At 39.8% G+C, this 25,188-nt stretch overlaps 1 protein-coding gene and 3 long non-coding RNA genes across 4 annotated transcripts in view; 3 read left to right on the top strand and 1 right to left on the bottom strand.

The window, feature by feature from the left end:
- Window positions 1-11,363, bottom strand: part of LOC146498680 (uncharacterized) — a 129,746-nt gene extending 118,383 nt beyond the window's left edge. The window contains exon 1 of the long non-coding RNA XR_014870259.1: window positions 10,160-11,363. This is a non-coding gene — a long non-coding RNA (uncharacterized LOC146498680). The remainder of the gene's footprint in view (window positions 1-10,159) is intronic.
- LOC146498675 (uncharacterized) overlaps window positions 1-25,188 on the top strand; it is a 245,408-nt gene that overhangs the window by 16,480 nt on the left and 203,740 nt on the right. The window lies entirely within an intron of this gene.
- On the top strand, window positions 2,721-5,677 carry LOC146498681 (uncharacterized). The gene is made up of 2 exons (XR_014870090.1): window positions 2,721-3,908; window positions 5,003-5,677. It is a non-coding gene; the product is annotated as an uncharacterized LOC146498681 (long non-coding RNA).
- LOC146498679 (fish-egg lectin-like) lies at window positions 6,381-12,181 on the top strand. The gene is made up of 5 exons (XM_085138241.1): window positions 6,381-6,513; window positions 6,651-6,887; window positions 6,974-7,191; window positions 7,275-7,399; window positions 11,827-12,181. Exons 1-5 carry the CDS (start codon window positions 6,459-6,461, stop codon window positions 11,966-11,968), a joined length of 777 nt encoding a protein of 258 aa, XP_084994367.1. The 5' UTR covers window positions 6,381-6,458; the 3' UTR covers window positions 11,969-12,181.

The raw sequence follows: 25,188 nt of genomic DNA, 5'->3' as shown, positions 1-25,188 counted from the left end.
TGCCAACAGTGGCAGCAATGGGATCCACACTACCATAGACTACTGCTACAGAGCAGTGTGTGGTGTCCCAAACACATTTAAGGAAGCCATAGAATCAGCTAACTCAAAGAACTGGATCAAAGCCATGGATGAAGAAATTCACTCGTTACGGGAAAATGACACTTTCACCCTAACCACTTTGCCAAAGGGAAAGAAAACTGTGGGGGGGAAGTGGGTTTATTCCGTTAAGAGTGACATTGAGGGAAACGACAGATACAAGGCAAGGTTCGTAGCCAAGGGTTACAGCCAACAGTCGGGGATAGATTATGGAGAGACATTCTCACCAACAGCCAACTTAACCAGCATAAGAGTTTTGTTACAGAAAGCAGCGCAGGAGAACCTGTTACTCCATCAAATGGATGTGAAGACAGCGTATTTACACGCTCCCATTGATTATGAAATCTACATTGATCAGCCAGAAGGTTATGAAGAAGGAGAAGGGCTAGTCTGTAGATTACAAAAATCCTTGTATGGGTTAAAACAATCTGGTCGTAACTGGAATAGGATCTTGCATGAATACCTAACAGCGAACAGTTTCAGGCAAAACCCAGCAGACCACTGTGTTTATACCAAAGAGACAAAAAATGGCATGGTGATTATGATAATCTGGGTGGACGACCTGATAATTGCTGCTGGCAATGAAAAGGTAATGAAGGATGCGAAAGAAATGCTTTCAGTCAAATTTAAGATGAAAGACTTGGGCAGAGTTAAGCATTTTCTGGGTATTGATTTCACTCAGTCTGATGGATGTGTAACAATGTCACAAGAAACATATGTCAACAAGATACTGATGAGGTTTAACATGCAGAACTGTAAACCCAGAGAAACTCCCTGTGATCAGAAGTTGTGTTACACAGAAGATGCTACTAAGATGAGAGGTGTGAGGATGTATAGAGAGGCGGTGGGCAGTCTTATATAGCTCGCATCAGGTACCCGTCCTGACCTGAGTTTTGTGGTAAGCAAGTTATCACAACATTTCCATGAGCCTACAGAAGAACAATGGGGAACTGTGAAACATGTGTTGAGATATCTCAAAGGGTCCAAAGATAAGAAGTTGTGTTTTAGGAGAAACACGGATGAAAATTTGGGTCTAGTGGCCTACAGTGATGCTGACTGGGCATCATGTAACAACAGTTCTTTAGTTTCATGGAAGACCAAGAAACAGCCCACGGTGGCGCTCTCTACCTGTGAAGCAGAGTATATGGCTCTGGCTTCCACAATGCAAGAGTGTATATATTTAGAACAGCTTTTGAAAGGTATAGATGACTACAGATACACTCAAACAATAGTGTACGAGGACAACCAGGGAACAATTGCCCTGGCTAAAAACCCTGTGAGTCGACAGAGGTGCAAACATGTGGACATTAAATATCATTTTGTAAGGTCCATTGTAAATGAAGAGAAAATGTGTCTGTTATATTGCACCACTGAAGAAATGGTTGCAGATGTTATGACCAAACCTGTTTCTAAGCTAAAACTTGCTAAGTTTGCTGACGTTATGTTTGGTGCTTAAAAGAAGAAAAAAGAGAGAGAAAAAGAAAGGGAAAAAAAAAGGGAAGTGTGGTAGAGATTGTACAACTGTTTATTGTACAACTTTTCTTTAGATTCCAGCAACCTGAGTACAAGAGGGGGTGTTAAGATATTCATTGTGTGTACTCATGTTGTACAGTGTTTAACTGCATTATGGTTACTGTGGTTTAACAGAGACAGTATTTTAGTTGTCACCACAAGGAGGCACTGTTTCATTGTAAGAGCACGGATGCTGCGTCATCACGCCCCTAAGAAAAGAAAAAAGTACTATAACGAAAATGGCACCCATGTGGAAAGTTTTGCCGCGTGTTGATGTGGAATAAAGTTCCCAAAATGTTAAGGACATTTTTGCCTCCGTCGTCATTTTCCTTCGAGTTGATCGCTGTCGATGCTGCAATACTCAACAAGCTTACATGAGATTATGATGGTGTTATATACTCATCACTTTAACAGGGTCCAGACCTCTGGTGTTCTTTTATTATAAATCCCACTATGGGAGATGCACAATGCAACAACACCTCCTCCTGTACAGCAGAGTAGCTGCACCCATTTCCCACCTCAGTTCAAACAGAAGTGCTTCACATTGACCCGTAAATGTCATAATTATGTCAAAGTCAAGAATTTGTTACTTTTGATGCTGAATCTGAACTAATAGTAAAAGATGGTAGGCTAGTTTGAACCATAAGTCATTTACAGTTTGTTCATGTACTTATAGCTTACAAGCTGATGTTCTCATGTTTCCTATTCATGTTTTACATCACAATGACATGAGGCTACATCTGTTCTGCAACATGTAAAAAGTTCTGTTATTGTATATCCTCCGTGGTAACGGTATAAACCTGACATTATGGGACTTGAAGTAAGCACAGTCATCCTCATCCATCATGATGTCATCTGCACTTTTATTTCCAACCTATTCCTTATCCTTCCACACTGTTGGGGTTTCCTGAAGCCTCGCATACATATTAGGTTTTTACTTGTGTTTGTTTTCAGATAAAGAAAGGAAAAAAAGAAAAAAAAAGAGGGGGCGTGTTATGGAGTAGACGTGCAAACCACGAGGTCCCATTTATCTGTTAAATTACTTTATGGTTCACCTATTGTGGCTCAATTCAGAGATTTCTTAAGCTCTATTAAAAAAGCCAGCATTGTTTTAGCTGTTTTTCTTTCCATCTTTTTGGCTTATCTCGAAGTGAAATGCCTCCCAAGCAGTCTGCTAAAGGAGCGCAAGCTAGCTGCTCAGAGACCGCTAGCAAAACTACCGTTGATCCAGCGACACTGCTAGCTTTCCGCGACATTGTCAAAGAAGTGATTCAAGAGGAAAATGACAACCTACGGGACGAAATTAAACGAGCCATTTCGCCCATCCAAACCGCTCTTGACGAATGTACTGAGAAGTTGGGCGAACACGAAGAAGGCTTGAATAATCTGGACAAGCGGCTAGAAGTTATGGAGACATGTTTCGCAGATCTGAGTAACCAATACAAGAAGTTGCTGCTGAAAACGGACGACTTGGAGAATCGGGGAAGACGATGCAATTTGTGTATATTAGGAGTGCCGGAGGGAGCCGAACAAGGGAATCCCACTAAATTTGTTGCTGATCTGTTGCACGTTGTTACGTTGGAACCAAGCACACCATTGTTTTTCTTGTGACATTACCAATAAGTTTGATGTGTCACATGACCCTCTTCCTATTGAAAAAACAAAAGTTGTATCCAAGATGGCCGACTTCTAAATGGCCACCATGGTCACCACCGATCTTGAGAAGTTTGCCCCCTCAGATATACTAATGTGCCACAAACAGGACTTTAATATCACCAACCATTCCCATTTTATTACGGTGTATCAATATAAATGGCCCACCCTGTACTATAAGGAAGTATGACACACAGTCAACATGCTAACATTATTACCACATAGCCATTGGATGCATTTTTGAAATCCATTTTTCTCCTTGAAAATAAAAATATCAGAGTCCAGAGGTAGCTCTCCTGGGAGGTGATATACAGCGACTTGCAAAAGTATTCGGCCCCCTTGAACTTTTCCACATTTTGTCACATTACAGCCACAAACATGAATCAGTTTTATTGGAATTCCACGTGAAAGACAAACACAAAGTGGTGTACACGTGAGAAGTGGAACGAAAATCATACATGATTCCAAACATTTTTTACAAATAAATAACTGCAAAGTGGGGTGTGCATAATTATTCAGCCCCCTTTGGTCTGAGTGCAGTCAGTTGCCCATAGACATTGCCTGATGAGTGCTAATGACTAAATAGAGTGCACCTGTGTGTAATCTAATGTCAGTACAAATACAGCTGCTCTGTGACGGCCTCAGAGGTTACCCATATGGACATTGAGAAATGTTGACATAGACCGATAATTAACGGACACTAAGAAGCAGAAATTTATCACAGATATTTGTCAAAGATTTTATAACAGATTGGAGAGCAAATACAGTGAATTTTTACAGGTTTATACAGATGGGTCAAAAGATCCTAAGACTGAAGCAACTAGTGTAGCAGTGGTAATTCCAGAGTTAAATTTAAAGATTGCGAAAAGAACATCAACTCATCTGGGTGTATATGCAGTTGAATTGTATGCCATACTGCTGGCTCTAGAATGGGTGGAAGACAGCAGAGTCTCAAAAGTACTGATATGCAGTGATTCATTGTCGGCATTATTAAGTATTGAACAAGGATACACAACTACCCATCAGCAAATTCTGTATGACATTCTTTTTGCTCATCATAGACTGTCTGACAAAAATAAACATGTAGTAATAATGTGGACTCCGGCTCATGTGGGTATTTTGGGTAATGAAAGTGCAGATAGGTTGGCCAAAGCAGCTGTTAAAAGAGTCGATATAGATGCACAGATACCACTGTCAAAATCTGAAGGGAAAAGTGTAGTTTGGACAGAAAGTAGGAACTTCTGGCAAATGGCATGGGATAATGAAACAAAAGGGAGACATTTGTATAGGGTGCAAAACACAATAGAAGCTAAGAGGAGTAGCGGATTAAAGAGACAGGAGGAGGTTGTTGTCAGTAGAATACAAACAGGCCACTGCTTTTTAAATGGTACTCTTTTTAGGATAGGAAAACATCCGACTGGGTTGTGTGATGGGTGCACTGCTATGGAGACGGTTGAGCATGTACTCCTTAGTTGCAGGAAGTATGCAAGTCACAGGAGGGTGATGTGGGGTGAAATGAGTGGTGGAAGGGAACTTACGTTTGAACGAGTGGTTAAAGAGTTAAGTCATGGTGAAGGGAAAGTGGTGGTTTTTCGTTTTTTGAGAAATACTGGTCTCATCAAGAGGATCTGAGGATTCAGGAATGACGGACGATTAACAGCCAGGAGGTGACAGTAATGCAACAGTTTTGGATGCAAGCTGCCGTTAAACTTGACAGAAGAAGAAGAAGAAGGCCTCAGAGGTTGTCTAAGAGAATATTGGGAGCAACAACACCATGAAGTCCAAAGAACACACCAGACAGGTCAGGGATAAAGTTATTGAGAAATTTAAAGCAGGCTTAGGCTACAAAAAGATTTCTCAAGCCTTGAACATTCCACGGAGCACTGTTCAAGCAATCATTCAGAAATGGAAGGAGTATGGCACAACTATAAACCTAAACTCAAAGGCCGAACAAGGAGAACGCTGATCAGAAATGCAGCCAAGAGTCCCACGGTGACTCTGGACGAGCTGCATAGATCTACAGCTCAGGTGGGGGAATCTGTCCATAGGGCAACTATTAGTCGTGCACTGCACAAAGTTGGCCTTTATGGAAGAGTGGCAAGAAGAAAGCCATTGTTAACAGAAGTCCCGTTTGCAGTTTGCCACAAGCCATGTGGGGGACACAGCAAACGTGGAAGAAGCTGCTCTGGTCAGATGAGACCAAAATGGAACTTTTTGGCCAAAATGCAAAACGCTATGTGTGGCAGAAAACTAACACTGCACATCACTCTGAACACACCATCCCCACTGTCAAATATGGTGGAGGCAGCATCATGCTCTGGGGGTGCTTCTCTTCAGCAGGGACAGGGAAGCTGGTCAGAGTTGATGGGAAGATGGATAGAGCCAAATACAGGGCAATCTTGGAAGAAAACCTCTTGGAGTCTGCCAAAGACTTGAGACTGGGGCGGAGGTTCACCTTCCAGCAGGACAACGACTCTAAACATAAAGCCAGGGCAACAATGGAACGGTTTAAAACAAAACATATCCATGTGTTAGACTGGCCCAGTCAAAGTCCAGATCTAAATCCAATCGAGAATCTGTGGCAAGATCTGAAAACTGCTGTTCACAAACGCTGTCCATCTAATCTGAAAATCTAAAATTGATTCATGTTTGTGGCTGTAATGTGACAAAATGTGGAAAAGTTCAAGGGGACTGATACTTTTGCAAGCCACTGTATTTCCCAATATGGATCCTCGTGGTTAGTTTGGCTGAAAAGACAAATGAACGAACAAAAACATTTATATCTCAGAGAAGAGATCTCTATTAGATATTTTTTTTACCCACTTGAATGGAACTGTTGAATGATAACATTTCATACGGTCATTGTCAGCACGATGTGATTATATCGCAACAATAGAAGAAGAAAATAATCTGTTTAGCACAGATCACTACATCATGGGCCGATTTAAATCCATTGTAGATTCTATTAAATAATCTCCAGGAAGATATCACTTATCAGTTCTTACTCTTAGTTTCTAGTAAATGCTAAAACATTTCTTCTTTTATTAGCTCTGGAAAACTGCCTGGAAAACCAGGTCAGACTCACAGTTCTAATGTTTCAGTGTGCTATAAAAGTAACACAAACACACCTGTCATAGGGCAGTAGCTCAGCAAAGATACAGAGATTCATTCCTTTAACACACAGACTCAGACACAATATGAAATTTTTTGCAGCCTTCTTGTTGGTCCTTAGTTACCCGTTTGTCAGTCATGGTAAGTCCTGATTTTAAAAAGTGACAATGCAATATTTCTTGAAGCCTATGAAGGTAAAATAAATAGAGCAAAACAAAAAGTTCCCTTTAAAAGTGATACATCATGCATTGAGTTAACTTGTGCTTTTTTAATCACAGGCTGCACTTGCACGGAGGGTCCACAACAGTTTCCTGCTGTACAGATTGATGCTGGACAGGGGAACGTTGTGATGACAGACAGCAACAATTATGCATACTTTCTGCTTGGATCACAGTGGTACAAAATGGGCTCACTCAACCTGAAGCATGTCTCAGTGGGACCTGCAGGAATCTGGGGTGTTGACCTCGACGACAGGGTCTACAAATACGTAGCTGGCAGCTTTGTTTTTGCGAATGGTGAGCTTTATCACAGACTTAACACAGTAGAGTGTGCACAGTAGCAGCTGTTAGAATGAATGATCTGTACCTCTGTGTGTCTTCAGGTGAGAGTTTACAGCAGGTGGATGCTGGAGGTGATGGTCAGGTGGTGGGAGTTACCGACATCTCCACCATCCACTGTCTGAAAAGCACCATTGCCTCAGCCTACAGGGAACAGAGCCCCCTGAGCTGGACAACCCTGCCTGGGCTTTTAATGTATGTCAGTTGCAGCTCAAAATATGGATGCTGGGGAGTGAACTTGGGTCAAAACATCTACTTCACAGTAAATTATTTTTTATTTTAATGATCATTTGTGTTGTTATTTGTATGATCAAGACATCTCACCATTATTGCTTTTCATGACAGAAAGTAACACCGAGCACCTGTGGCATCAGTGGCTGGATACAAGTGGATGGTCTTGCAGTAATGGTTGAAATTGGGACTGATGGAAGCGTCTTTGTTGTAACTAAAGAAGGAGATGTCTTCCAAAGGTAAACACTTAATCTAGTCTGATAGCATTTTAACTAGCCCTGGCAGTATTTCTCTTCTTTCTTCTTTCTTTCTTTTTGCTTTGACTCTTTCAGTCTCTGTTTGAATCAGGTTATTATGTTTTTGACTCCTCTGTTGTTATCCATGCAATGGATCAACCACTATTTTGCTCTTCAACCTTAGAATGACCTCTCCACAAATGAATAACAAATTGCTCACAAAGGCAATTTGTGCTTAAATCTTTCTAGAAGCAACTTTCATTGTAATGATCACTGAGCCATAAAATGTTCATGTGTAGAATCACCAGTCAAATGCTAAAAAAGAAAACTAGTAATGTTTACTTATAATCATCATAGTTTCTGTAACTCAGAAATTATGCTCCTCTGGTTATCTTTGACTTTACAGAATTTTCAGATTTCAGTTGTGGATTCTTTGAATGATCTGTCTCTCCTCTATAATACATTTAGGTGTTCACTTAAAAGAAATCATAGAAATCTCATTTTTCACATCTGTTAAACATATTTACCTCTTCCTGTCACGCCTGCTAAGGCAGACGGCGTGGAGAGAAGAGAATTGATTATGAAAAGGACTGTCAAGGTGGTTATTTTGCCACACACGCTGAGAAAACAAACTTCAAAACGTTTAACTATGCAGAGCACAACATGCATGACCCTGAAAGTAACATTGACCCAGATACCCACTTCTACAATAACACCAATAATACTTGTGAGTACTATACAGATGACCAATTCAATATGAATATTAAAATGGCAAATGCATTGTCGGTCATACATTTCAATAGTAGAAGCCTGTATAAAAAATTTTCTAAAATTACAGAATGTTTAAGTAAGTTAAAAAAGTTTAATATAATTGCAATATCAGAAACATGGCTCGATAATGAGAAAATTAGTGAAATGGGACTGGAAGGATACGAATTATTTACAATGAACAGGGTGAATAAAAAAGGAGGCGGTGTTGCCTTATATGTAGATAAAGTTTTGAAATGTAGTCTGATTGAATGTATGTCAAGCACCATAGATAACGTATTGGAATGTGTCACTATTGAAATCCATGTTGAAAAAGCTAACAATATAATTATAAGTTGCATCTATAGGACACCAGGTTCATGCCTTGAGACATTCAATGAAAAACTTGCTGCTATGTTTAGCAACCTAAATGATAAAAAAGTGCAAATAATTTGTGGTGATTTTAATATAGATTTGCTAAACCCAAATGGACATCAGAAAACAACAGATTTCATAAATACAATGTATAGTAACTCCCTTTTCCCTGTAATTATAAAACCAAGTAGAATAACAATTGATACAGCTACATTGATAGATAATATATTCACAAATAAAATTGACCATGAAATAGTAGGTGGACTTCTTATAACTGATATAAGCGATCATCTTCCTGTTTTTGCAATTTTTCAAAATTATTTTGGGATTAAAACTAAACAAAAGAATCAAATATTTGATATGATACGACTTAGAACAACAAGAGCCATTGCTGCCCTCCAGGTGGACTTAAAGGAACACAATTGGAATGAGGTTTTTGCAAATGAAGATTCAAATAGTGCATATGATGCATTCTTATCAACTGTAATTTCACTATATGAAAAACATTGTCCTTTAATGAAAATCACTAGAAAGCATCACAGATCAAATAAGCCATGGATCACAAAGGGGATAGAAGATGCATGTAAAAAGAAAAATAATCTATATAAGAGATTCATAAAACAGAGGACAAAAGATGCTGAAATAAAGTACAAGTTATATAAAAATAGATTAGTAAATATTATAAGAACAAGTAAGAAAGAATATTACCACAAATTATTGGAGCAAAGTAGAAGTAACACACAAGAAACATGGAGGATATTAAATAGTATAATCAAAAAGGGCTCAAAAAATAAGAATTATCCAGATTATTTTTAAAAAGATAAAGATATTGTGCTTGATAAAACTAAAGACATTGCAAATGAATTTAATGATTTCTTTGTAAATGTTGGCTTTAATTTAGCAAAAGAAATTCCAGAGTCAAGAAATAATAACGACCTAAATAAACATATTACTCAGAATGTGTCCTCCATGTTTATTGGTGCTGTAACTCATAGAGAAATAATTAACATTGTGAAGACATTTAAAAATAAAAAGTCCACTGACTGTTTTGGTATTGACATGATATTAGTTAAAAGTATTATAGAATATATAGTGCAACCTTTCGCATACATTTGTAATCTGTCCTTTCAAACTGGTGTATTTCCCTCACAAATGAAAATAGCAAAAGTTATTCCAATCCATAAAAACGGAGAGAGAAGTCAGTTTACCAATTATAGGCCAATATCACTGCTCCCACAGTTCTCAAAAATTTTAGAAAAGTTATTTGTTAATAGACTTGATAAATATATTGAGAAGCATAATCTCCTAAGTGATAACCAATATGGCTTTAGAGTGAAAAGGTCCACTTCGATGGCAGTGATGGAACTTGTAGAAGGGATATCTAATGCTATAGATAATAAGGAATATACTGTTGGTGTTTTTATAGACTTAAAAAAGGCGTTTGATACGATTGATCATTCTATATTAATGAATAAACTAGAGAGATATGGCATAAGAGGGTTAGCATACAAGTGGATGAAAAGTTACCTGGATGACAGATATCAATATGTCGAATTCAATAATGTAAAATCTAAGCAGTTGAAGGTAACTTGTGGTGTTCCTCAGGGCTCTGTGCTGGGCCCTAAATTATTTATATTATACATAAATGACATATGTAGCATTTCCAAACTGTTAAAATGTGTATTGTTTGCTGATGACACCACTCTGTATTGCTCAGGTAAAAACCTGGAACAGCTTCTGACTACAGCGGAAAAGGAGTTAAATATATTAAAAAACTGGTTTGATGTAAATAAGTTATCATTAAATATAAAGAAAACAAAATTGATTATTTTTGGCACTAGACAAATGAAAAATGTATCTAAAATCAGGGTTAATGGAATTGAAATTGAAAGAGTGTACGAAAATAAATTTCTTGGAGTGATAATTGATGATAAGCTGAGTTGGAAGTCTCATATAAACCATGTGAAAACAAAAATGTCAAAAACCATTGCTATTCTCTATAAAACAAAGCATGTCCTGAACAAAAAATCATTATACACACTCTATTGTACTCTGTTGCTTCCATATATGACTTACTGTCTGGAGATATGGGGTAATGCATATAAAACGAACACTCTTCCTATTTTCAAGTTGCAAAAAAGAGCTATAAGAATTATAAACCAATCAAACTATATAGAACCAACTAACATTTTGTTTATTAATCTGAATACCCTGAAATTTTATGATTTAGTTGAATATAAAATGGCACAGATAATGTATAAAGCACAAAACAACTTGCTTTGCCCCAGTACTCAGAAGCTGTTCAAAGTCAGAGAGAGTCAATATGACTTAAGGGGAACAGATTTCTTTAAAAAAAAACAAGATAAGGACAAATATAAAGCAGAGATGTGTTTCTGTTAGAGGAGTTAACCTGTGGAATAGTTATGACAGTGATTTAAAAAGGTGTAGTTCATTTTCCTTGTTTAAAAACATGTTTAAAAATAGAGTATTAGAAAAATATATTTATCAAGAATGAAAAGAGCAAAAAAAACAAAAACAAAAAACAAAAAAACCTCTTGATTCTTTTGCTTTGATGTAGTTACTTATCTAAGGTGGAAAGTTTTTTGTTTTTTTGTTTTTTTCTTGTTTGTTTGTTTGTTTGTTTTGTTTTTGCTTTGTTTTATTATTTGCTTCGAGCCCTGTGTACAGGAGCTGCATGCTAAAAGATCTGTTGTTAAAAGGGTTGGCGTAATAAGCAAATGCTTCAGCCAATACCTTTTGATTAGCCTTGTCTCATGCTTTCTTGCTTTGTGGTAAATCTTTGTTCTGTCTTCACTGAGATATTTGAATGCTAATCAATAAAAACATATAAGTTAGAAGTTAAGTTAGAATGCGGACCCAAATGCAGACAAATGGAGAGGGAGGTGGATGTTAACAGAAAGCAAGCCTTTATTTAGGGCTGCAACAAATATTACAAAACAAATGGCACAAAGGAAACTAACAAAACCTAAACTGGGAAAAGGTGAACATGAAACTTGAAACATTGAACTAGAAAACCTGAAACCTGAAAATGTGGAGTGAAGAAGAGCAGAGGAAATGCAGACGACCCGACAAAGAACAAAGGAAAACACACAATAAATACAGAAGAGAGACACAGCTGAACTAATCTGACACACGAGACATTATATTTGGGTCACCAGACCGAGCAACCATGAGACTTACAACTCTTAACTCAGGACAGATAATATGGCGAGGAGCTGAGGCCAAAACCTCAATTGCACAAATAAAACAGATCCAATGATTTAAGTATCAATGTCTTCTCTCTACAGACAAGGCATCGACAGCAGCACTCCACAAGGCACGGGCTGGACCAAATTACCAATGCCCTCTCGCATCAACCATGTGAGCTATGATCGTGGCAATCTGTGGGTCGTGACTGACTATGGGACCATCCTGAAATGTTCATACTAGTGGTTGTAGTCTTTTCTCTTCTATCGCATAAAATAATGTAAAAACTGATCAGCATTATGTCAACAATGAAAAATTCACGTGGGAAAATAATTGATTGATTTATTGTGATTACAACTTAAGTGATTCAGCAACAACATGCATAACTACTAGAATGCTGTCAGATATTTACTTCTGTATCATTCACCTGCCATCCTTTCATAAACTCTTGATTCGCTGAGACTGTTTGGATTCAGTTTTTTATTTTTGCAAGTTGTATTCAGCACAGCTACTGGCTTTCCTGTCACTGTTTTGGCTCTTTGCTTTGTGATCATTGCACATAGTAGACAAGCTTACATGAGATTATGATGGTGTTATATACTCATCACTTTAACAGGGTCCAGACCTCTGGTGTTCTTTTATTATAAATCCCACTCTGGGAGATGCACAATGCAACAACACCTCCTCCTGTACAGCAGAGTAGCTGCACCCATTTTCCACCTCAGTTCAAACAGAAGTGCTTCACATTGACCCGTAAATGTCATAATTATGTCAAAGTCAAGAATTTGTTACTTTTGATGCTGAATCTATAGATGAACTAATAGTAAAAGATGGTAGGCTAGTTTGAACCATAAGTCATTTACAGTTTGTTCATGTACTTATAGCTTACAAGCTGATGTCCTCATGTTTCCTATTCATGTTTTACATCACAATGACATGAGGCTACATCTGTTCTGCAACATGTAAAAAGTTCTGTTATTGTATATCCTCCGTGGTAACGGTATAAACCTGAGAACCTTAGTTCAACCTGATCTTGAACTAATGTTATCTTTAGTTCAAGATCAAATTTCCTCATTCACACACTGCAGGCTGTCAGAATGGTTGATTTGGTGTGTCAGTTCTACCATTTGACACCTGATGCTGATGTGATTTGACATCAGTTTCTACAAGCTTTGCCACACTCCTCTAAATAAACTGACAACTATCTAATGTGGTGTCTTGATGCATGCTCAGTCATCCAGGTAAGGAAATGCAGAGAGTTGATTCTGTTCATCTGGGCATTGCATTTTGAGTGGGAGAAACATTTTGTAACTCAAATGACTTCTTCATTGACTGAAGATTCCTTTCGAATGAATCAGTTCATTCTTTTGGCTGCATTTTTACCTGTCCAGTTTTCTTAAAAAGTTTCAAGCAATGCCTTATCCTCTTGAATATTGAGAATTTGTTTTATTTATGGGCCAATGGTATATATTTTCAGAGAGATCTTTAATGCAAGCTGGAGAGGAATTGGCGTGTCACAAATTTAGAAGATCTGTCACGGTCTGTGGAGACAGACCGTGCGGTGGTGTGCGTGGTGGACCCAGGTGTTAACACAGGTGAGGAGACGGGGCTGAACTTAAACTGAAAGCGAGCCTTTATTATGGCTGATGACATAGAGTTCAAACAAGGCAGAAGCACAGTGACTGAACTAAACTATAACTAAACTGGGAAACTGATACTGTGATAAACTACGAAGACTCATAAAACTATGACTATGAATGCAAAGACTGGCTGTGAAAACATGGAGGGTGGGAACACAGACGACACGACACAGACTGAATGAAACACAGAGACTAAATACACATGAGGGATGATCAAGTGAATTGGCCACACATGGGATCACAGCTGACACACATGAACCTAAAGACAGGACAGGAGAAGTGAAACTAAATACACTGACATTGGACACAGACTTTCAAAGTAAAACAGGAAACATGGAGATTAGACTTGACATGAACTTAACATAACCACACAGACATGACTCATGACAGGTAGACGCACGAACCAGGGAGACAGAGTACAGGAGGAGATGACATAAACAACTAAGAAACAAAGGACTAAACTGCAACCTAGAAATTAACTAGATGAACTAAACTAGGGCACAAATGAATACCAAAGATACATAAAAAACTCAAACACTGGGTCACACGACTCAGGACCATAACAAGATCATCATTTAGCCTGGAGAAATAGTTTGCTGCTTTATAAGAAAGCCCTCCACAAAGCCAGAACATCTTACTATTCGTCACTGATTGAAGAAAATAAGAACAACCTCAGGTTTCTCTTCAGCACTGTAGCCAGGCTGACAAAAAGTCAGAGCTCTGTTGAGCCAACCATCCCTTTAATGTTAACTAGTAATGACTTCATGAACTTCTTCACAAATAACATTTTTATCATTAGAGAAAAAATTACCAGGCAGCACGGTGGCAAGGTGGTTAGCACTGTTGCCGCACAGCAAGAAGGTCCTGAGTTCAATTCCACCATCAGGCCGGGGTCTTTCTGTGTGGAGTTTGCATGTTCTCCCCGTGTTTGCGTGGGTTCTCTCCGGGTACTCTGGCTTCCTCCCACAGTCCAAAGACATGCAGCTTGTGGGGATAGGTTAATTGGATAATCCAAATTGCCCATAGGCATGAATGTGCAAGTGAATGTGAGTGCGAATGGTTGTCTGTCCCATTGTGTTAGCCCTGCGACAGACTGGCGACCTGTCCAGGGTGTACCCCGCCTCTCGCCCTATGACAGCTGGGATAGGCTCCAGCGCCCCCCGCGACCCTGAAAAGGATAAGCGGAAGTGAATGGATGGAAAAAATTACCAATAATCATCCCACAGATGTAATATTATCTACAGCTACTCTTAGTACCATTGATGTTAAGTTAGACTCTTTTTCTCCAATTGATCTTTCTGAGTTAACTTCAATAATTACTTCCTCCAAACCATCAACGTGTCTTTTAGACCCCATTCCTACAAAACTGCTCAAAGAAGTCCTGCCATTGATTAATTCTTCGATCTTATATATGATCAACCTATCTCTAATAATCGGCTATGTACCACAGGCCTTCAAGCTGGCTGTAGTTAAACCTTTACTCAAAAAGCATCTCTAGACCCAGCAGTCTTAGCTAATTATAGGCCAATCTCCAACCTTCCTTTCATATCAAAAATCCTTGAAAGAGTAGTTGTCAAACAGCTAACAGATCATCTGCAGAGGAATGGTTTATTTGAAGAGTTTCAGTCAGGTTTCAGAGCTCATCACAGCACAGAAACAGCTTTAGTGAAGGTTACAAATGATCTTCTTATGGCCTCTGACAGTGGACTCATCTCTGTGCTTGTCCTGCTAGACCTCAGTGCAGCGTTCGATACTGTCGACCATAATATCCTATTAGAGCGATTAGAACATGCAGTAGGTATTACAGGTATTGCACTGCAGTGGTTTGTATCATATCTATCTAATAGACTCCAATTTGTGCATGTAAATGGAGAGTCCTCTTCACACACTGAGGTTAATTATGGAGTTCCACAGGGTTCAGTGCTAGGACCAATTCTGTTTACACTATACATGCTTCCCTTAGGCAGCATCATTAGAAGACATAGCATACATTTACACTGCTATGCAGACGACACCCAGCTCTATCTGTCCATGAAGCCAGATAACACACACCAATTAGTTAAACTGCAGGAATGTCTTAAAGACATAAAGACCTGGATGGCCGCTAACTTTCTGCTTCTTGATTCAGATCAAACTGAGGTCATTGTACTCGGCCTTGAAAATCTTAGAAATATGGTATCTAAGCAGATTCTTACTCTGGATGGCATTACCTTGGCCTCCAGTAACGCTGTGAGGAAACTTGGAGTCATTTTTGACCAGGATATGTCCTTCAATGCACATATTAAACAAATATGTAAGACTGCGTTCTTCCATTTGTGCAACATCTCTAAAGTTAGAAATATCCTGTCTCAGAGTGACGCTGAAAAACTAGTTCATGCATTTATTACTTCTAGGCTGGACGACTGTAATTCATTATTATCAGGAAGTCCTAAAGACTCCCTGAAAAGCCTTCAGCTAATCCAAAATGCTGCAGCAAGAGTACTGACAGGGACTAGAAAGAGAGAGCAGATTTCTCCTGTTTTGGCTTCCCTTCATTGGCTTCCTGTTAAATCCAGAATTGAATTCAAAATCCTGCTCCTCACATACAAGGTCTTAAATAATCAGGCCCCATCTTATCTTAATGACCTTGTAGTACCATATCACCCTATTAGAGCACTTCGCTCTCACACTGCAGGCTTACTTCAGATTCAAGATTCAAGAGCTTTATTGTCAATACAGTAGTATACACAGTATACAGTGTACCGAAATGCTGTTTCACCCTAAGCCCCCCATGGTGCATTTATAAATATACAAAGGATATATCTACAAGAGATATATAACTAGGAATTACAAATAAATAACATGCTATGCTTCGGTAAAAATGAGCTGTACTGTGCAGTACAGTCATGTGTTAGCAGGGTGAACAGCAGTGGGCCAAGCACACAGCCCTGCGGCGATCCTGTGCTCAGTCTGACGACTTTGGAGGTTTTATTTCCTATGAAGACAGACTATGGCCTGTCAGTTAGGAAGTCCAAGATCCAATTGCAGAGGGAGGTGTTTATTCCTAGTGAGTCCAACTTCTTTACCAGCTCCTGGGGAATGACTGTGTTGAATGCTGAGCTGAAGTCAATAAACAGCATTCTGACATAAGTGTCCTTTTGTCAAGATGGGAGAGAGAAAGGTGAAGAGCAGATGAGATGGCATCATCTGTGGAGCGGTTTTGGTGATCAGCAAACTGTAGCGGGTCCAGATTCAGTGGAAGCTGAGTTTTTATGTGCCTCAATACCAGCCTCTCAAAGCACTTAGTGATGATGGGCGTAAGTGCCACTGGCCGGTAGTCACTGAGGCAGGACACAGTGGACTTCTTTGGCACTGGGATGATTTTTGTGGTTTTGAGGCATGCAGGTACCACAGCTGGGCTCAGTAATGTGTTTAGGATGTCTGTGAGGATGCCTGCGAGCTGGTCAGCACACTCCCGAAGCACCCGGCCAGGTATGTTGTCAGGTCCTGCAGCCCTTCACGGGTTTACTCTGCGAAGTGTCATCCTGACATCTGCTGTGGACAGACAAAGTACTTGGTCATTGGGGGAGGGGGGCATCTTCCTTGCTGGCTCTTTGTTCTCTGTCTCAAAACGTGCAAAGAAGTCATTTAGTTGGTCTGGCAGAGAGGGATCACTGCTGCATGCTGGAGGTGTTGGCTTGTAGCCCCTGATTGTTTGGATGCTCCGCCACATGCGCCGAGTGTCCTTTGTACTTGTGAAATGTGTGTTGGTCTTATCTGCATACTGCCGCTTTGCGTCTTTGATGGCCCGTGATAGATCTGCTGTGGCTGTAGTGTAAGCTTCTCTATTTTTGGACTTAAAGGCGGAGTCTCTGATTTTCATCAGATTGCGTAGCTTTGCAGAGAACCAGGGTTTATGGTTTGCATAGGTGATGACGGTCTTGGAGGCAGTGACATCCTCAATGCATTTGCTGATGTAGCTGGTCACTGAAGTTGTGTACTCCTCCAGGTCCACGATGTCTGAGTATGTAGCAGCTTCTCTAAATATATCCCAGTCTGAGCATTCAAAGCAGTCTTGCAAAACAGGTATGGCCCCCTCTGGCCATGTTCTCACCTCTCTGAAGGTTGGTCTGATCCGTTTGTTGATGGGTCTATAGACTGGGGTGAGAAGTATGGAGATGTGGTCTGATAGTCTGATGTGGGGGAGGGGTGAAGCCTTGTATGCATGCTGGATGTTTGTTAGTGGCGCAACGGATGAAAAATCTCACGGTTCGGATCGGATCATGGTTTTAAGTCACGGATCGGATCAATTTTGGGATCAGCAAAAATTGATCCCAAATCAAGATATGAATTTCCCGGAGGAACCCACCTGAGGGATAAATAAAGTTTCATCTAATCTAATGTAATCAGTGCAGGGCTTTGTATCTACCACTCTGCAACGAGTGGTCACGGTCACGTGGCTTTCCGTTGCCCTGGAGGTCCACCCATCGTGGCCTGCCAATCTTGGCCTGCTAATCTTGGCCTGCCAATCTTGTTGTTCCTAGAGTATTTAAAAGTAGAATGGGAGGGAGAGCCTTCAGTTTTCAGGCCCCTCTTCTGTGGAACCAGCTTCCAGTTTGGATTCAGGAGACAGACACTATCTCTACTTTTAAGATTAGGCTTCAAACTTTCCTTTTTGCTAAAGCATATAGTTAGGGCTGGACCAGGTGACCCTGAATCCTCCCTTAGTTATGCTGCAATAGACATAGGCTGCCGGGAATTCCCATGATGCATTGAGTTTTTCCTTTCCAGTCACCTTTCTCACTCAGTATGTGTTAACAGACCTCTCTGTATTGAATCATATCTGTTATTAACCTCTGTCTCTCTTCCACAGCATGTCTTTATCCTGTCTTCCTTCTCTCACCCCAACCAATCACAGCAGATGGCCCCGCCCCTCCCTGAGCCTGGTTCTGCTGGAGGTTTCTTCCTGTTAAAAAGGAGTTTTTCCTTCCCACTGTCGCCAAAGTGCTTGCTCATAGGGGGTCATATGATTGTTGGGTTTTTCTCTGTATCTATGAAGCACCTTGAGACGACTATTGTTGTGATTTGGCGCTATATAAATAAAATTGAATTGAATTGAATTAAAAACTTTCATTATTTCATTCTTAATCTGTCTGTAGTGTACAGTATTCTGCATTTTCTGTGAGTGTCCTAAAGTGTGGCAAAATTGAATGACAGCGGGAGAAATGTGCAGTGTGTTGAGATTTTTGACTGTATTCTGCCCAGAATGTTTTCTGTCAATGAGGATAAAGTTGCTTTGTAAAATCAGAAAATCTGTAAATCGAGTTGACACAAATCCAGTTTTAAACTGAGGGTGGACAAACTAAACTGAAGCAAGATGGCATACAGGCTGTATGTGTGGGTGTGACACAGAGGCAGGAGTGACACTGATTGTACCTTATGTGACAACACCAAGGTGATCCAGACATCGTGGTGAAACGGTGGTCTGAATGTTTTTCCTGGATGGGTGTACGCTGGTGAAGATGTGGTGGTGGCACAGGAGGAAGAAAATCAGGAACTTCAGCAGAGGCACATGGACCTGAGAAAGGGGAAGTATTGAGTGAGGAGTCCACAGCAATGCAGGACAAAATGATTTTGTACAGTCGCCGCAGCTAAACCTTGACCTTTCTCTTGGCAGAATCAAGCTCAGATATCCTCTTTAATAGCTGTTCTCTCATGATGCAAATACTATGAAGTCAGTTTTGATTCAAGTTTACCCGTAGTATATTTTGCCATGTTTTTTTAAGCACAAGCACATTCCCTCTGGCTGGTTTGTTTTTGACGTCTTTGTAATGCCCTTTTCACCACATGGTTATTTGTTTGTGGTTTGAATGAACCTTTCCCTAAATTCCTGGACAAACCCGACTCATTTTAGTAACATGGTAGATAAATGAGCTTCATGACAGACTAATAAAACCTGCAAAAGTATCCATGTCAGCATCAGGTCAGATTCTTTTTATTGTTAATTGTCAACTGTTTTAAGTATTCTTGGAAGAAAAGAGTAATGGGCAGTAGCCCAATGAGCCTTACTTTGTAAATCCAAAATATTTATTTTTCCAGCATGGTGTTATATAACTGGGGTATGTTTCTTTGCATATACCAGGCCTTTACTGTCTCACTAGTTATGAAATGCACTGGGAATGAAAGTTGAATATGTTTATAAGCTGACAGTCACATATGTCAAAGTCCAATGTGGTTTGCATGGACGCACCACTTGTTCTGCTACCTCTGCAACCTCACATGAGTTGTAAACAGCTGGTGGGTTCTTGGATTTTCTCTTTCTGTTGTTTATGGCAGTTTTCTCACTTTTTATAGGGAACCCAAATATATGAATTGAAGAATGTACAGTACCTAATCAGACACCTAAAAACGGTTAATGCATATAAACAGTTTTTCCTGTGTAAGTCTGTCAATTCTTTGTTGGAGAAACAAATAATCAGTGTTGGGAAGGTTACTTTTAAAATGTATTCCACTACAGATTACAGAATACATGCCCCGAAATGTATTCTGTAACGTATTCCGTTACGTTACTCAATGAGAGTAACGTATTCTGAATACTTTGGATTACTTAATATATCATCATGCTGTTTACAACTACATGAATGTACTATTGCTGTGATTTATTACTGTTACTGAAGGTCCGCGGCTCCGAACCGTAGTAAAGGGACCTCTGGCTAATACGGTGGGTTCTGTGTCGGCTCGTAGCCGAAAACTAGCTTTACTTTGTTGTCTGGGTCAACTTTGCTAGCCAGAGACAGAGAGAGGCGTTGAAAGGCTGCTCCAACGGAACTTATTGTTTCAGAGGAAAACACGAACACGGTGTACAGTCGAGTTTTAATAGCTTACTTACAGCTGGGCTCGTCAGGCTCTCTTCTTGGCTGCAGTAGTTATTATTATATTTACATGCTTCCAGCTCCCGTTTCTGCTCGATGACAGCTCGTACTTTTCCTTTTTCTCCCTCCCTCGCTCACAGACACATAACGTGTATGGCAGTCCATTCTCCCTGCAGCACGGACTACACTGCCCATGATGCTACATTCTTTAGAGCTATACCTGTAGCATTCTGCCTATTAGCTTAGCACAACAACAACAAAAAGTCCTCTCTCACCCAGGAAACACGCAGAGAGAGGGTCACCATGTAACCATGGCAACCGTAACGCTGCCACCTGGAACAACAGAACGTAGCTGTCAAACAAAACCCAAACAGTCCTGACCCGCGACAATATGAAACAGGGAAGTACCGCCGTGTAATCCATTTATTTCAACAAAGTAACTGTATTCTAAATACCACCTTTTTAAACGGTTACTGTAACGGAATACAGTTACTCATATTTTGTATTTTAAATACGTAACATGTATTCCGTTACTCCCCAACACTGTCCATAGGTACACCAAAGCGGGGCTCTGTGATTCTGCCCTTTATTTTTGAGTGAGCTGATAAGATAACTGAAAGCCTCGAAGAAACAGTTTGGGAACAGTCTATTAAATGATAATGGATACATCTGTGGAATTTGCAAGTCTAAAAACAATTATCTCAGTTTGTCTCTTGCATTAAAATGCTCAGAGGAAGCAGGAGTTTCTTCTACAGAGAAGCCTACAGAGACTTTCCCAAAAGGAGATATACCACTTAAGGGAAATAGTACTGTAAGAAAATATTAGCATTTTGTAGTGTTGCTAAAAAAAGAATTTGAATGGGTATGTGAATAAAGATGCTTTCCTGATACTTTTTACTTTTAGTCATTGGTGCTTTAGCTGACAGTGTTAATTAAGGTAGCAAGGCATGTCAGTCTAGTCAGTCAATCTAGAGCTCCACATCCATGAGCATTTCCAGTAACAGACATTTTTGAGTCTTTTGTTGGTTGTTGTAAAGTTTGTTGAAATGTTCACATCAGTTCTATGGACACATATATGTATTATGGGCTGAAGGTCAGGGAACTCCTGGGTTTATCAAACATTGAACGTATCAAAAAGCTTAGAAAAGGTTTTCTTGAGAAGTCTGGTGCAGAGTCAAACTGCAAACCTTGCACACTTTAAAAGTAAATGCTTTCTAAATGCTTTGCCTAATGAGGCAAAGCTGCACAAAAAACACTAGGCATGCCTATATAGTAAAGAAGCAAATTTGCCCTTTGTTCTCCTTATCTAATGCTTGAACTAGTTATTGCCAAAGTAGCTGTATGGCTGCCAACCAGTAGGGTTACACTTTATATACTCATCTGTCTGGGTTCATATAGCAGGCAGACACCAAAAATACTGCTCATAAAATTAATAAACACTTTTTAAATCACAGTATAGTATGATTATAATTTAGTACATTGAAGTACTAAATTACTCGCCAAAGTGCTTGCTCATAGGGGGTCATATGATTGTTGGGCTTTTCTCTGTATCTATGAAGCGCCTTGAGGCGACATTTGTTGTGATTTGGCGCTATATAAATAAAATTAAATTGAATTGAATTGAAAGTATATAGTATATAAAATCATATATACATATAAAATATAAAATTAAACAAAATTACCTCCAAAAGGCCATCGGTGTAAATGCCTTTGACCAGACCATCTGCACCGGCATACATGCATGTGGGGGCCACACTGAGTACTATTTTGAGATGCTGTAATGAAATTTTGGCAAAATGAACAAGCCTGTCTCATTATTTTTCTACTTTGATTTCCTGTGTGTCTTTGAATTCATCCCTCTTTCAGTAGGGATTGAAAATGTGATGTCATTCAGGGGTAAAAACCGCAAAGGATTCTGGGAACGTGTGGCAAGCGGTACTAGCACATGCAGGCTTTCAATTAAAATCAGTTACATAGCGATAAAAAGAAACACAAAAAATGGCAAGAAGCTGTTGTATTATTAACTGCAATAGCCGGTCGCATGACAGCCACGGGAAGCCGACGGCTAAAGAGATCGGTTGTTATCGGATTACGTCGTTGAAGAGAAATTGTTCAAGTCATGTTTCCGAAGTAACAAAGAGGTGACGGATGGCCTGGATTGCAGCCACTCGAAGACCAAATATAACGTCCCAGAACACTCCAGCTCACAGGTTAGTCTGCTCCAAACATTTCCACAAAGGTCAGTCTTCTGTTGTAGTTAATACGTCATTTTTCATAACATAATTGGTGATATAGGTTACAAGCAAGTCTGGCGCTGAACAGAAATTGTGGCGCTATGCTCCTTTGTTTATTGTGCATAAATAGTGAATTGTCCTGACACAATATTGCGTTTCGCTTGTTATTACCATGGTACATTGACAAAAACATATACTTTTATTCGCAGGATAAAACAGTTTTTTGTATCACTAATTGCCCAGTACGATTACAGCATACAACATTATTGTCACTGCTACATTTCTGTAATGCGAACCAGAAATTATTTCCACTACTAATTAATTACCGTTGAGCTCAAAGGTCCTATTAATAAACAGTTAACGACTGTGTATTTATGAAGACGATTTGTGAGACTGGTAAACTTATGATACGTACGATGGTCTTTCGTTCTACACGGTGCTTTCATGGTCCTGTACCCATCCGTCGGTAAACTGTACCTGGGCTTGTTGCAGTGACCTGAAGTTACTAAACTTCATGAGTGTATGCACTCACTCCAAGAACCGTATCATTATAAATATGAGCGTGGTGAAAGTTGGGCAGCACGCTAACGTATTTTGTCCACTCTGTGTGCTCGCACGGGTCTAACCCTTTAACTCTTTTGATTTTTTCCTCGTATCTTTTCTTTGACTTTTCATCAAGTCTGTCTTTGTACGGACCAGCATTGTTCTCCTTTGTTTTGTAGATACCTTTTTTGGGGGGCAAAGAAAAAGCAAGAAGGTATTGGAACCGGAGAATGAACGTTTTGCGGTGCTGCAAATGCTTGCGTTTGATGCATTGCTTTGATTGTTTTGCCACTAGTACCCGGCATGCAATGCGTGAAAGTTACGTTGTCTGTCAATCTCTGTTGATAATTTTAATTTCCATCAAACAATGAGAGATCCTTTTGTTCTTCACACATATCAATCCATATCAATACAGATTTTCTCTATGATTTCTAACATTCACAATGTGTTTCTTTAATTTGTTTGAGGAGTAAGATATGATCACAATCTCTACTTCTGTGTCACATCACCCTCTGCAACCCCCCCCCCCCCCCCCTTCTGAATTTACTCTCTGATTGCTGGGCTCCACCTCTGGCTCAGACTTCCTCACTCTGCCACTGGAACCCAGCAGTAGTCATTAGCTCAGTAACGCCAGTTATGAAGCATATGTGTAAGTTCAGTAAGGAGGATCCTGTTCTGTCATATGGGTCATTAGAGTCTAATCACCAGTCACTTTCTCTAAATGATATATCCTTATTTAAATTCTTTCAATAGTTTTGAGGATGACCAATTAAATAAATAAAGTACGATCAACACATACGGAAACCATTTCTCCCAGTAGAAAGCTGCAGATTGGAATCTCCTCTCCCAGCATCTTTGTGAGAAAGTGTCTGGCAGTATAATATTGTCTGCAATTCTGCAATTAATTCTTTTCACTGTAGATGTTATGTTAGACATGAAGAGTTTGTGGGAATAAGTTTAGATGCAGTAATAAGGACAGCACACCCTCCTGACTGATGCACTGACCTCTTCACAGCTAAAACTCTGGTCCTGTGATGAATAGTCTAAATCAGAGATAGTCATCATTCTAATAACCCTCACTGTCTGTCTGTGAGGTAAGCCTCAAATTACATCTGTGCTCTTCCCTCAGATATGTGAAGTCATTCGGCCTCATTGGAATTGGAGGTTCCCATTAAAGCTGACTTCAACTATCAGTCTGTGGATGTGAAAAGTGAAAGGACATTGCGCATATAAACTTCCTGACATGTTTTTCAAGATACATGAAAGGTCTTAAATAATCAGGCCCCATCTTATCTTAATGACCTTGTAGTACCATATCACCCTATTAGAGCACTTCGCTCTCGCTCTGCAGGCCTACTTGTTGTTCCTAGAGTATTTAAAAGTAGAATGGGAGGCAGAGCCTTCAGTTTTCAGGCCCCTCTTCTGTGGAACCAGCTTCCAGTTTGGATTCAGGAGACAGACACTATCTCTACTTTTAAGATTAGGCTTAAAACCTTCCTTTTTGCTAAAGCATATAGTTAGGGCTGGACCAGGTGACCCTGAATCCTCCCTTAGTTATGCTGCAATAGATGTAGGCTGCCGGGGGATTCCCATGATGCATTGAGTTTTTCCTTTCCAGTCACCTTTCTCACTCACTATGTATTAACAGACCTCTCTGTATTGAATCGTATCTGTTATTAATCTCTGTCTCTCTTCCACAGCATGTCTTTATCCTGTCTTCCTTCTCTCACCCCAACCAATCACAGCAGATGGCCGCCCCTCCCTGAGCCTGGTTCTGCTGGAGGTTTCTTCCTGTTAAAAGGGAGTTTTTCCTTCCCACTGTCGCCAAAGTGCTTGCTCATAGGGGGTCATATGATTGTTGGGCTTTTCTCTGTATCTATGAAGCGCCTTGAGGCGACATTTGTTGTGATTTGGCGCTATATAAATAAAATTGAATTGAATTGAATTGAATTGAATAAGAGCCTGTTAAAACTTCTAAAGGTACCAAATTAAACTAACTACTGCATTATAAATGGAGAAGAAGAAAAAGACAAAGCTAATAAGAATGTGACTTGCAGCACGGTTCAAACGCCAAAATGGTGCAGTGCATCCTGGACGATTTATGAGTTTATACCTGACACCTTATAACTGCTGCGGTGCCCATTAAAAATAAGGCCGTTTACTCAGAGTATGTAGCTGTGTTTGTGTAATACAGA

This window comes from Neolamprologus multifasciatus, chromosome 17 (genome assembly GCF_963576455.1).
Source record: "Neolamprologus multifasciatus chromosome 17, fNeoMul1.2, whole genome shotgun sequence".
NCBI classification, from domain to species: domain Eukaryota; kingdom Metazoa; phylum Chordata; class Actinopteri; order Cichliformes; family Cichlidae; genus Neolamprologus; species Neolamprologus multifasciatus.
The sequence above is the reverse complement of the archived record's forward strand: the minus strand, read 5'-3'. Positions and strand labels throughout refer to the sequence as shown.